The 13,962-nt window shown below is 49.5% G+C and overlaps 1 protein-coding gene across 1 annotated transcript in view; it reads right to left on the bottom strand.

Annotated features, from left to right (window-relative positions):
* Window positions 1-13,962, bottom strand: part of LOC119114512 (uncharacterized) — a 43,676-nt gene that overhangs the window by 17,231 nt on the left and 12,483 nt on the right. Inside the window, exons 3-7 of the mRNA XM_037238619.1 lie at window positions 13,686-13,808; window positions 11,793-12,006; window positions 11,006-11,159; window positions 7,080-7,203; window positions 5,914-6,007 (exon numbers count right to left, since the gene is read on the bottom strand). Coding sequence (XP_037094514.1) covers window positions 5,914-6,007; window positions 7,080-7,203; window positions 11,006-11,159; window positions 11,793-12,006; window positions 13,686-13,808 — 709 coding nt within the window. The remainder of the gene's footprint in view (window positions 1-5,913; window positions 6,008-7,079; window positions 7,204-11,005; window positions 11,160-11,792; window positions 12,007-13,685; window positions 13,809-13,962) is intronic.

Genomic DNA, 13,962 nt, shown 5'->3' with positions numbered 1-13,962 from the left:
TACATTGTACATTATGTACATATTATCTTGTACATTATGCAAAGCCCCTTCGACACTTGACAACGTAGTTGTGGGAATCTGCGAACAGGCACGTTGGCACATGAAATTATGCGTCATTAGCTTCACAAACATGGTACAAAGGTGGTTACATGCGTCTCACTCCTTCGCCTAGTCTCTCCGCTGCTGACGACAGATGTCATTGACCTTGGATGACTTCACATGACCTTGCGTGTTCTGACGTGGCCTATTGAGGCCTAAGTATGCATAAAAGGGATATAACATGTTTTGAGCTGATCTTATTTCCGCACCCAAAACTACTCAAAAAATGATAATTTTGAGCTCAGCGTGTGTTTTGCAGAAGGCACGCTAATCGGTAGGCCTTTGGCAAAAAGTGAGTTTACATGCAGGCTAATGGACTATGTTTGATCATGGAAGCATACTACACAATCAATCGTGATCGACCCTAATCCCGCATTTTTGCACAAAGCCATGCCTTCTCTAGTTACAATCACCAATAAACGTAAACGACTCCCATCCCAAATATTTCTTAATTAACCGCCGCCTTGATAGGGCGATGCGGTCACCTCTTCCGTCAGGTCTTTTGTGGATACCTCTCCGGCATGTTGTGCAATCGCGCCAATATTTTCACTGGTCTTTGGGGCATCCATTACGCGTGTTTTGACGCCAAAAACCTGCCTTCTGATGGGTAAGAGCTGGCCGATGAAAAATATATCGGTGTCAGGCCTACCAAAGACCTCCCATCTACCACGGCACGTCCCATGACAACTGCGCCAACGACGTGGTGGCATTTAGATATTTCATATATTACTTGTTTCGATCCCAAATGCTGTTGAGCATGACATTAAGCCATATTCCGTCGTAATATCAGTCTTTTTACCTGTCTTTCCTTCCGGTTTCATGTGTCATTTCCCCTGTTTGCCTAAGGTGTAGATTGTGCTTAGTTTTAGACTTGGCAGCGTGTCGTTATAACACGCGGATGACATTTGCCGCAAATGGTAGTCATAGGTCACTACCTTAAACTTACACGCCCAAAGGATTGCTATCATACGCTACATTTCAGAAAATGAATCAATATTCACTCGTCTTTAGACTTAATGTGCCCGGGTGGGGTTTCAAATTATCCCCAACCCCTCCGAAAATTTTTACAACATGATTTTCAAGCGGTGCGGTGTAGTTGCACCAGACTTTGCATAGTTGTAGGCAAGTCAATGGTAGTCTTGGGGTATACAAAATCAGATTATTTTGTAAGGTCGCTGACCTATGTCAAGTTAAATGCAGGTTGACGCTGTCAGCCGAGGCAATTCTGAGGGATTGTTCAATCTTATGCGACAAAGAAGTGTTTGACGAATTCATGCATTTCTGAGATTGTTTCTTAGGTATTAAAACAGTTTAATTTAGGATTGCGGCAAATTCCATTGACCCAGGGTCAGATATGGCGTTCAGACCGTTGTCAAAACCAGCCAGCTTTTTGCTTGGGAGCTTGCTTCAAGAGATAGTTTCTGAATGCTCTTTTCGCATTTCTGTACAGCATGAACCGCGACAGACATTTCCCACGGACTTATTAAACGTCATGGGTCACCAGCCTAAGCCTAGCGTAATCGTTAACGTCTATTCAAATTAAGAAATCCAAGCAATTTCGTATGTTTTTGGTCACTATGACCTTCTTAAGGTCAAACAAGGTCATTGGCCTCACACAACTGCCTTGGACCTAGATACCTGTTCTAGGTAAAAGGTCACTGATTTTCATTTCGGTCTGAGGGCACTTGGGCACCAATATGGAGTATGACCTCGTTTAACCTTATTTAAGCAGAACGTCATGACTTAGGCACCTCAAATGTTGATGCAAGTGACCATACATACAGACCAACCAACTTTGTGAATTTAGTGCAAATAGCTCTCATAGCTTGTGGGTCACATTGACCCCCCTCCCCCCCCCATCCCCCCCAGAGCGCAGGCTATTCGACCGTCCACTTGCGCGCGTGCTAATACCCTTATTTCCCGACCCAAATTTTAAGTTCAGAATAAGAAGTGACCACCCATACCGAGCCTAAATTGCACTAGCCACCGGGAAAGGTTTAGTTTTTTCATCTTTATTTTGTCCCAGAGAACTGGACGGTGAACAGGAACCTACGCCCCCCCCCCCCCCTCCCCCTGCTACAGCAGCTCAGAGCTGGCGTGGAAGCCCGGCAATGGAAGGACGGTGACGACTGTTGTCAGCGGTCGACGGTTGGAGGGAGACAGAACAAGGCCGTGCAGCCAGCGGCATGGTGCAGGCCAGTGCACCGTCCTTGAGTCCCTGTGTGATCTCCAGATCGTCCAAACAATATCTGCGACATGCATCGGACGGGAATTAAACAATCTGAAACCAGCATCTATTGCAACACACCGGTGCGGTAACTGAGACAATCGACAGGTAGCAGCTGCAGGTGTGTACCTCGGTTTACTGTGTCCAATATCCACCGCAAAATATGTGTATTTTTGCAATGTTTGGCCAAAGTTAACGAAAAAAAACTTCCCCTACTGCGAATTTGGCGTTTATGATCGCTGAAAATGGCCCAGCCGGTATATTTTTCAAAAAAGTGAATTGTAAAACTCATGCAAATGTTCCGTTACTGAATTCTGCCGGACAAACCCTTATTAATCATGCATTTTCCACACCAATGAGCGGAACGTTTATTAAAGTACAGGGGGTGCACGGGCCCCGTTACACACGTTCTGGAAAACGCGGGTAGAATAAACAACTCTCACGTCTGTTCTTCACCAGACCCACGCCGAACAGACCATCCGACTGGTTGACGGCACTAAGACTCTAAGCTGGCGATGGCGTGTGGTGACAGTCCGACGTACATGGCAAGTGCGTCGCGTGCAAAGCAGGGGCTCACATCCGGTATGTAGACAGGCAATTGAATGCAAGCTCCGTACCCGCCAGAAAAAACTTGAGATATGCGAGCAATTGTATTCGTAAATTCAATTGTATTTGTGGTGGGAAAGCACGGATCCACACAGTCAAATTTGTTTGGATTCCTTAATGAGACTACTTACCGCACAGTAACAGGAAAATTCGATGTTCACAATACAAAGGCATCGTTGAATGGTATATCGCGGACGAAAAGCTGGTGTCAGCGGGTGAACGTCGTCGAGACGATGATGTTGTCGACGTCGAGAGCATTATGTTGTTCACGAAAAATATCGCTTGAGAAACATTGTCGTGAACACTCCAAAGCTGAAGAAGTCGAGCGGTTTTAAAGTTGGCTTTGATCATGCGGCGAGTCAAAGCATGGTCTTGATACAAAAGTGTGTACGAGCATGACGCAAAGTGCCTGACTGATCTTCCATGTCACCGCGGACCCAACGAGTAAACGAGCGTGACAACACAATCACATGCCGGTGAATGGGATGGGCACTTCAAACGACGAGTGGTGCACATCACGACGGATTACAAGCGGAGCCACGGCAGTTAATTTGACGTTTGAAACACTTCTTTGTCCAATTTTACAGCTTCTCAAAGGCACTTCTCGAAAGGCTCCTGCTGCTATTCGCAGTGGCCAATGGACCAACAACTAGTATCACATATATCGACATTACTAAAATTAGCTCTCACCAGGGACTATTTGATGTGGTTTGGATTCATGCTCTTTCGGCCAATAATCATCATTTCAGGCCTATAGGATGGAGAGTGGAGAGGGGAGGGGCAAGGCCACAGGCACCTGGGCACTCCACCGGGGCTGTGGTCGCACAGGGACGCCGCCCTCTCCGGGCTGTGGACAGGTGCTCGAGCAGGGCTGGCGCCAGCGGAAGCTAAGCCCACCAATGGCTGTGATATATTGTGACACATGTGATAACTTGCCCTGGATAACCGAAGTGCCGCGGGATGCGGGATGAAGGAAGCGAGAATGAGGCAATAGGGGCGGATGAGACCGAATATAGTATAACGCACGCCGGTCGCCAGCAAACGTTGGCCAGCTGGCGAGCAAATTACAATAAACACTCGCTGGAACACACTGAACACAACACATGGCGTTCGATACCATCAAGCACATCATTCACATCACTGCGGCTTCGTGTCCGCATCCGGGTGCATTTCTACCTTACAACATTTTTCACGTGTGATGTACCTTTCACGTCCACACGACCGCTCAGCTGATCTGCACTGATGCGTGAGAATCACGGGAAAACTGGTGCCAACGGGCCGCGCCATCGGACGGTCCGCATGACACTTACGGTCATTTACGTCGCAAGAACAAATTATCCATACACGGAAAAATTTATGTGCAAAAATTGCAGACAGACGTTATGCGCTTGGAACACCACTCATCAAACTGGCAAGTAAATAACTCGGCACAAAAACATGATTTGTGCGGTGGTCATGTGATGAACTTAATGCAAAGACGTCGACTTTGTGAAAGGTTGGGGGGGGGGGGGGGCCGTCCCACGGGCGCAAGCCGTGGGACCTGCAGCCTGAGCTCCTCTAAATGTGCATAATTCTGAAAGAATTTGACCTTTTTACGTTGCATGCCGGCAGGCTCACATTAATAACGCTGCAAGTTTTGGCTTAAGCGGCCCGTCCGGACTGGTCGTCACTTTCTCTAGAGGCTTACGCGGCTGCAACCAGCGACCATCGTTTTGTGCCGCTCTGACCGACACGAATCCAAGTTCTTGAAAATCAGGGTCACAAAAAGCTTAAGAATGTTTTGTAAGTTGCTGAAGGCATCCTTACGCCACATGGACGATGCTTGGCCCGCGGCTAAGCATTTATTGTTCCGTTCATCCTCATATCAGCTCCATCTCCGACATGCAGCTTTTTGCAGCAAAGAAGCTTTTCAGCGCATTTATGCACAAACAGGTTTTGACTAGTTTAGTTCATCAACGCATCATGAGCGAGCCAACCATGTATCGCCGAATGTGTCATGTGATATACACGGTTCTATCCCACTCCAATAAGAGCAATCACGCCAGCCGGTCAATTATCACCGTGTGGTCGTGTTTGTTATCACGGTGTGGTCGTGTGCGTTATCACGGTGTGGTCGTGTGTCTTATCACGGTGTGGTCGTGTGCGTTATCACCGTGTGAGCACATTTGGACGGCCAGTGCAATCAGAACCTAACCTTTCCGCTTCTCCTCATGATGATGCGATGTCAGCAAAACAAGATTCATAAACGTTCCCTGCATTCGAGCAAACTTCACAATGATTCCAGCTGTGTGGTGCGGAAGGCAAGCCTCACTTCCACAAATCCACGTTCCCTTTCAGTGACACCTCGTCAGGTCCAACTCCCACAACGCTCTCTCGCTCTCGCTCTCTCACAGACGCCTCATCAGGCCTCACTCCCACAAATCCACGCTCCTCTTCAGTGACACCTCGCCAGGTCACGCTCTCACAGCCCCCTCTCGCTCTCACTCTCGTTCCGTCAGAGACACCTCGCCAGATCGCACTCACAAATTTTCACTCCCTCTTTCAGCGATATGTCGGCAGGTCACACTCACACGAATCACCACCCATCCTCAGCGACATTTCGCCAGGTCACACTCCCACAGTTCCTCATTGCCCCTCCTCCCTCCTCCCTCCTCCCTCCTCCCCCTCCCCCCCCCCCCCCCTCCAGCAATAGCTCGCCAGGTTATGCTCTCACAATTCCAAACTCTCTCTAACCACGACATCTCGATAGCCGACACTCCCACAGCTCCTCACTCCCCTCTTAGCGCAGGCTCGCCAGGTCACACTCCCGCAACTCCTCGCTCCATCCCTCCACAACGGCACGCCAGGCCGGCTAGTGGTCAAACGCGCCGTTGGTCCGGCCGGGCTCGACAGAGCGCAAAGCCCGCACCCGTGGTTTCTCCAGCGGCCGGCGCACCACGAACACGGCCAGCGCCAGCAGTCGCAGAGCCAGCGCCGCGCACGCCACGCCCAGCACCACCGCCAACACTGTCGGCATGGCGCCCGAGGCGCGCTCGTAGTTTTTGTCGAACACGCCGGCCAGCGCCCACACCAGAGCTGTCGGCAGAGGGGCGGTCTCAGGCACCGTGTGCTGACTGCGCGAGAAGTCATATGGCATGCAAATGTCTTGGATTTTGTTGGGACGTTGAAATAAGTTGTTTTTGTATCGTCCACATTCAAATCTCTTTTCGCCGTGGCTAGTGTGCGGTCCTCTTTGCCGACTTGGTACTTTGTGTTGTGTATTCTAATATCACGATCCCGTCAAGACCTTTTGCCATCAGCTAGGTGGAAACAGCTTCACACGGTCATGTTCAAAGGTTGAACGGAGTTAGTCCGTATCACAGGGCAAATACGAATAGTCTGAGTGTAAAATATACTCCATGTAGCCATCCTGAGGAGAACGTGTTGGTCACGTACCATCCGATTGTAATAACCGCGGCTTATAGAAAACACGGTGTTTATTTGTTTTTAAGCTTAATGTTTGCACTCTCCGTTGGTGCATTCGTTAAGTACTTAACATTTGACCACGGAGCGCCAGATTAGGTGGGTTTTGAGCTCAGAGTTTGTATACAAACACTTACCGACCTATTCTATACCAGGACGAAAAACTACGAGCTCAGTGCCTTACCTGCTTACATCAAGCACGGCTATGTCGGCTTACGTTCCAGAAATAGCGCCAAGTGCATCGTCAAAGGCGATAAGAGGCAGAGTAAGTTTGGTAAGAGGCAGAAGAGGAGGAGGCTGGAACGGAACGACCTCATTCTGTCGTTCCGCTGGCGTGAAAATAATTTGTTCCAATTTTGACCAAAACGTGTACACATCAATAAGTTTTTAAACTAAATTGCGATGGGTTTTTGATCACATCTACCATTTTGTTGTTGAGCGTTCAATTGTCTGTTGATTTGGAATCGAGGGGTACAAGGCATACTAAGCGCGAGGCATGTTTCAGCAAGGTCTCCGCTCCCAAAGTTAGAACTGTAAGACATTCAGGTACATTTTGGAACTGAACCAAGGAAGATCAGACTACACTCGGCGTGGGGGCAAGCCCTCCAGCTCCGTCATTCCCAGGCCAACAAGCCTGTCGTCCGGCAGTCAATGGAGCCGTACAGCTAGGCCGAAAAGAACTCACTGAAGCCGGGCGAGAGCGTCCAGCGCGTGTAGCGGTCCAATACCGTGACCTCCAGAATGAGCCATGAAACAATAATGGCGGCCAGCACCAGAGCTATGGCGGCGCTGGACACCTCGTTGGACGCCTGCGGGGTGGGAGGGAAGGTCAGTCACACAGACACGGTGATAACGTGCACGGACGGAAGTGACAGGACCCCGGTCAGGGTATGAGAACACTGTCATGACTAATGTATGCGATGTGGGACCACCCTTGAAGTTTTGAGAAATACCAATGGTGGTTCGCTGGCTTATGATATTCATATATGTATATATATATATATATATATATATAATCTCTCTCTCTTTCTCTAAATATATATATATATAATCTCTCTCTCTTTCTCTAAATATATATATATATATATATATATATATATATATATATATATATATATATATATATATATAATCAAGCTGGTCAACATTGACCCAAACCAAAAGGTTGGGACGTAAGACCCGGTTCATGCATCGTGCGTACCACTTCGTCACTTGCAGGCTTACGTGAAGGTCAAGTGTGCAGTTCACCTGCTTTTGTATTTTGAAAACACGTAGCAGTCACAAACATTGCGCTGGAACCATCATTATTAGATGCAATTATGGATGGAGCGGTAATAACCGCGAAATTAATTGTAATATTGTAGATTAAAGGCAATGTTTCACTTCTGAAGATACTGAAGCAAGCATCAGATAGGATGAAATAAGCTCACTTATAGCCATTGGTATACTTCAAAGTAGAAGAAATACTCTTCACAACACAATTTCTCAGTTTAGTAAGCGTGCTCCTCGGTACACCATGGTTTGATTAAGTCATGGTACCTTGCACAACATTGATTGACAGCCAACTAACGGCCATTTTATCTGGAAATGGTGTTCGCAAAAACCAGATATGAACGACATGGCACTGTATCTTTCTCGGCCTTGATCATCGCATGGCTTATGGAATGGCAGGATTTGAATGATGCCATGACGTTATGAATGCCAAGGTGACCTGGAAATACTCTCCCCCAAAATCTTCCCCATTTTCGCGGGAGCATAGCTCAGAAACTGGAGGGATTTAGGACTTAAGAGGGGCAGGGCTGTAAACTGCACCGAAAGGCCGTCAAGGTAACTATTTCGGTTCGAACTCCCACACAAATGTGGAGCACTTTCTTTAAGTCTCTTCTTGTTGATGTGAGTAACAAGGGCACGCAGTTTATGAGTCGTGGAACAGGTCTGTGAGTGCATCAGTCGCTGCGGAGCTGCGATCGTTGAAGACCACAAGACATAAGCCTAGATTACACGGCTTTTTTTTGCTTGGGAGCCATGGTAAGAGCATTCTATCCGGAGCCAACCGGTTTGAAGAAAGCTGGTCTGATTACCGGTCGCCAGACACTGACCCTTGAAGGGTGTACAGCAACCTTATATATATATATATATATATATATATATATATATATATATATATATATATATATATCATTTGCCATGCAATGTGCAATGAATGATACTCTGGTATCATATGATGATATGGTATCAATTATACTCTGGATGTTTAAGCACGGCGATACAAGATTATCCGTCTTGGCCGCACACTGGATGAGCATAGCATTCTCTGTTTCAAGAGATAGCCATTAAACTGAGATAAGTATCGATGTTAGTTGTGCCGAGCGCTAGTCCGGATAATTTTCCAACATTCCGACCCATTTTTCAAGATTACCTGCCCACTGAACGTGTCATAAAATGTGTGATCAGGAAGGCGCAAAGATCAAATAACGTAGACAGGCACGAACACTTTCGCCGACCGCCGGTAGTGGAAAGTGCTAGCAACTCATTAACTCGTTGCATTCATCCCTACCTGTGCACGACAGCTCATGGTCCATTTAATTTCATTTTTGCCAACGGCATCAGGCAAAAGATGATCACTACTACTAAATCCTCGCCCTGGTTCGCGGCTTTCAATAACACGGACTGATAGACAGTCGATGCCACTCCTCCCCCACCCCTGATGTTTCTAAACTAATACAGATAAATCTGAGCGATCTGAGTGTGCATTGGTCTCAACGAGATCTTACGATTTGTACTTGCATGTATGTTGTTAGGTCAATAATGGGCTTCATTATCCCTGGCCAAATGCAACCTGTCCAGACTATCACATTTTTTCAACCTTACGTCATACACACGAGACTATACCTTGTGGCAACACGAAACCTGTGCAGGTATGTTTGTTGTTTAATGTTGAGCACAGTTGTATATTTTCGTGTGTTTTGAGGTAGGTTCATGATATATGGCGCGGTTAACGTAACAATGTCGGCCCGCCGCGCGCGCTCAGCGGCATCGTCGGTTGCCGTCCGCGGCAGCCGTAGATCGCCGTGCGGTGTTACTAAAAACCGTCACTGCTCAGAAACCAGGAGAGCTAGGAGTACCTTTTGGAGTCAAAACACGCGCAATGGATGCCCCATAGGCCACGGAACGTTGGGCGCGATTGCACAATATGCCGGAGAGGCATCCTCAAAAAAAACTCAGGGGGTTGTTCGAACACCCACCCTCCTATCAGCGCAAAGGTCAATAAGGGGTCGTGCACCATTCATAGACACAACGTGGGCAGCCTTTAGACAAGAACGAGCCAACAGGATACACAACAACCACCAATAAATACGAAACGTCTTCTTCGCGCTGGCATCGCATTAACGAACCTGATCTCCCTCCCTTTCGCCAGACTTAGTCCCATCCACCTCGCTATGGCTCATCATGCAGACACGCCCGTCGAAGGCGTTGTCCTTGAGCAGGACAACCACGACGGATAGAAAAGGACAGGGAATACGTACAATCAGCTGCCCTACACTTGGCTTACAGACTGCACTTGGCACTTACAGATTTGGTTCAATTTGTACCGGAGTAATCCTTAATGTGACAGCTATTTACGCGCGTCACGGACAAGCCAAAAACACGCATGCCTGGGTACGTCCCAATAGGCTGCGATGAATCTAACCCCCCAAAGTTATTCAAATTGGACTAGTCATTAGGGTGTATGGAAAAAGAGAAAAGGGAAAGTTCCGAAGAGAGGCAGGAGTGCCATGCTGAAGTGAGACGTACGCTACCGAGAGTACACACGCCGTGCTGTACACTTCGCGGGACACGTCCGCCCACCCAGCACCCCACAGGCTGCCCAAGGTACACACAGGATGTCGTAAGCCCTCCGAGTACACACAGCACGCCCAGTATTGGCCAGAGCCAGCCGCGGCACGCAAAGGTCGCCGCCAAACAGGCCATCACGTCCGCCATCGCTGCATGTGTTGAGCGATTCGCCTCGCTGGATTGTTCGCAGCTGTGTAGTGCTCGCGCCACACAAGGATGCGCACCTGTTCGTGGGTAGAATGCCCCTTGCATCCGGTGTCACCAAGTGGCTAGCATGGGGTGTCAAGGCAGTTTTCTATCGGTCGCCAAGCGTGTATGACCTTGGCACCTCCGTAAAATGGAAGGACAATGACCTCAGGGACACCCTGTGTTGTGAATGTTGTTTATATTTAGCTGCGTGATGTGCTGTGTGCTGGCACACAATCGATCGACGATTGGTTGACCGATAGTGGAAAGTGAATAGACAGCGGCACGACAAATATCAAACGGTGTTGCTACGGCAACCGGGCGACACAACGACGCGCAATTTTCTTTAAACATGCATGGAGTGTTGTCGAGGTGCCGCACGCAGCGAAGCCGAGTGCAAAACAGCCGGGGTGACGCACTATCAGTTGAGCTAAATGCTCTCAGACCTTCACCGCTTAGCTGGGGACGCGCCGACGGCGGCGTAGCGCTCACGGCCGGCCGGGCAGCGCCCCCAGACCGGCTCCGGGACGCGCCGGTTCCGCGCACCACGCGGCCGTGACAGCGGCGGGCCGCTGCCCGGGCGCCCACCTGGCCCACGTGCACCAGGGCGATGTCCAGGTTGAGCAGCGCCGCCACGGTCGTCCAGGCCGTGTAGACCGCCAAGCCGTTGTGTACGCAAAGCCGCAGCAGCAGCAGTTCACGGGCACTGGGCATCGGCTGTGGTGACCCGTCCACGTACAGCCTGCAGCACGTCAACACGATCTATGGCTCCGTACTGCTGCCTCCAGTGGGCAAATAAGCGAAGGGTCTGGCGCTAAAGTTCCAAAATAAGAGCGAGCCTGGCGCGAAAATGGCGCGGAAGTTCCTTCAGAGCATTCAAAATAGCGCGCTCTTTTAAAGGCATAGACAAAAAACACTTCAGGAACTCGCGCTGAAGCGGTGCTCTTGGTTTTGTATGATACACTATATACGCCACAGCGTTTGGGACGTTGCAGCGGGCATCAGATTGAGTAGGTCCGCTTCAGATTCATGGTCACTAGTACTGTTCAGACGTGGCTGGGTAAGCCTTTAACTGACACACGGTGGATGATGACGCTTAGAATGGATTTGATCGTATGAACGATAACATTCATGTAAAAGCTGTGCTAAAGCGCTCTGTATGCTAGTTCAAAACGCGGCGTTTATCTCCTCACTCGACAAGCGATTATCTTCGACGTTGGCAGGTGTTCACCACATAACACAGGTATTCGTAGGCATGCGTGTCTTCCATGTCAATAAATCACACTGAGACACATCTAATGGGACGCGTCGCCATGTTCGGGTAATGGCTCTGCGCTCCCGGCGTCAGGCGCGAGCCGCCACCTGCCGCGCCCACCTGGCGTGAAGTGTGTACATGGCCAGCCAGTTGGTGATGACGACCAGGGCGAGGAAGACGGCCGCCGCCGTCAGCAGCTCGCGGTCCCACACGAACAGCCAGCTGATGTTCAGCGCCTGGTTCAGCACGAACAGCAGCCAGAACTGCACCGGCACCGTCACCGGGTTCAGATAGAGCGGGCCCTGCTCTGTGCGCCGGCACAGCTGGGACAGTGCTGTAACGGGCCCGAGCGTCACGTCCAGCATGGCCACCGACGGCGCACGCAGACACGCACCTCGCCGCTTCAGACTCGGCAGCATCACGGCCAGCACGGTCACCCACGGCGCTCGAGCACGTCACGTCCAGCGCGGCCACCCAGGGCACACGCAGACGGGCACATCACAGCTTTAGAATCGGCAGCGTCACGTCCAGCACGGCCACCCATGGCGCACGCAGACACGTAGATCACCGTTTCAGTTTTGGTTAACGTATTTGCTCACATCGCGTTAGCACAGCTATGCACTTGTGGACAGGGTCATGTTCACTCAAGTTTCCGATAGTTTGCTGCTTGAATAAGGTAATTTCCCGAGGTCTCCTGACTTACTGCACAGGGCTGGCGAGGGACCTTGCGTCAGTACGCCAACACCTTCACTGACATCTAGAGCGTGACAACATATGGTAAGCTTCTGGAGTTAAAGGTAAAGCGCTATAATGACATCCAATCTACCTTAGTGTTATTTGTTCCGGACGTCCCCTCCCCTAAACGTCCCTATCCCCCCCAAATTACTCGGGTCAGACCGTTCAGGCCGCTGGTTATGGCCATGTCGACAGTTGACGTCTGCTCCCCGCAGACCGCACGCCGTCAGTTAGCGACGGGCGGTTCGGGAGCGCCCTGTGTCCCCACGTGCCGCGTGTGGTCGCAACTCACGGATCTGTGCGTCTGCGTTTGACCTCGCTTTTGGCAGCACAAGACCCAGACGTGACATGACTGCGGTACCGTTGACGCAACTGTTGGAGACACCAACGCTCAAACAGTCCGGTCACAGCTGCGTGAATCCAGCTGGATCGCTCCTACCTCTGCAGCCTCGATCTGCTGATATTCATGACGTTCTCGACCCGCCGGACGACCGGGTGTTTCGCGAGATTCCGGAAGTTGCAAGAGCATCGCTTCAAAACCGGTATGGCCATTTGTTTGACTGAGCGTGCCCTGTACTAATCTGGCGTTGCTTATCTTGATTTCGTGATCACGTGGACCTCAATCGGGTTTGGCGATGGCCAAATAAGGAAGTTGGAACAGAGGCATGTTCAGATGCTGTGCATTATTGCCTTTTTCACGTCTTGTTTTGGTCTTCCACTGGGCTTGAATCATTTATTTGTTCAACATCAAACGGGCAGAAGAGAAAGTGTTGAACTAAGAAAGTTGAGCAGACTAGTACGGGGGTACGCCATTCCCAGTTAGCGAGCTTGTCACGGGCTTTGATGTAAAGCTAAACGCCATATCTGCAAAAAATATCTTGCCCAGTAGGCCGTTTCGATGTGACCCTAGATGTTATATCTGCAAACAATTCTTACTAAATGCGCCCGCAGATGTTGCAAAGCTCATGACGATGCACCTTGGCCATTGTCCGAAACACAGACGGTTCGCAAGACCGAGCTTGCCGCACATATTCTTTATAACGATGAAATGAATACATAAATACATGGAATTCAAGTTCTTTAAAAACAGACAAAGGCTTCCTTGTTAACTGCGCCGCAGGATTTTTCGGATACGATAGAAAAAGCATGCTTCTCCGAAGCACATCGGGCGGTTTCTATTTTGTACTAGCTGCTGCAAACATGGCAGGCGCATATTTCAATGTCATACACTTCATGCACGTGTCTTATCAAGATCAGTAGCATGCACCGCACACGTACCATAGATCAGTGCGACTGCCATCCACGTGTAGATAACAGCCCATATGATGAACGTCCAACTGGATGGGGTAATGAATACCTCATATTTGTTGGAGATGTTCCCCGTCGGTTGATAGAAAAGACCTGTAGAGAAACACAGAACCTCAACCCCACGCCGGAGATGAATCCAAATGGCAAATAAAGCGATACGTCACCCTTTTGTGCATCTAAAACATTATTATACATGAGCACATTAACGCATTAACTAACACCTTAACGAGCGGAATCAGCAGCGGGG

This window comes from Pollicipes pollicipes, unplaced genomic scaffold (genome assembly GCF_011947565.3).
Source record: "Pollicipes pollicipes isolate AB1234 unplaced genomic scaffold, Ppol_2.1 Scaffold_882;HRSCAF=1015_pilon_pilon_pilon, whole genome shotgun sequence".
Classification (NCBI taxonomy): Eukaryota; Metazoa; Arthropoda; class Thecostraca; order Pollicipedomorpha; family Pollicipedidae; genus Pollicipes; species Pollicipes pollicipes.
This window is presented reverse-complemented; position numbering and strand designations above follow the sequence as displayed.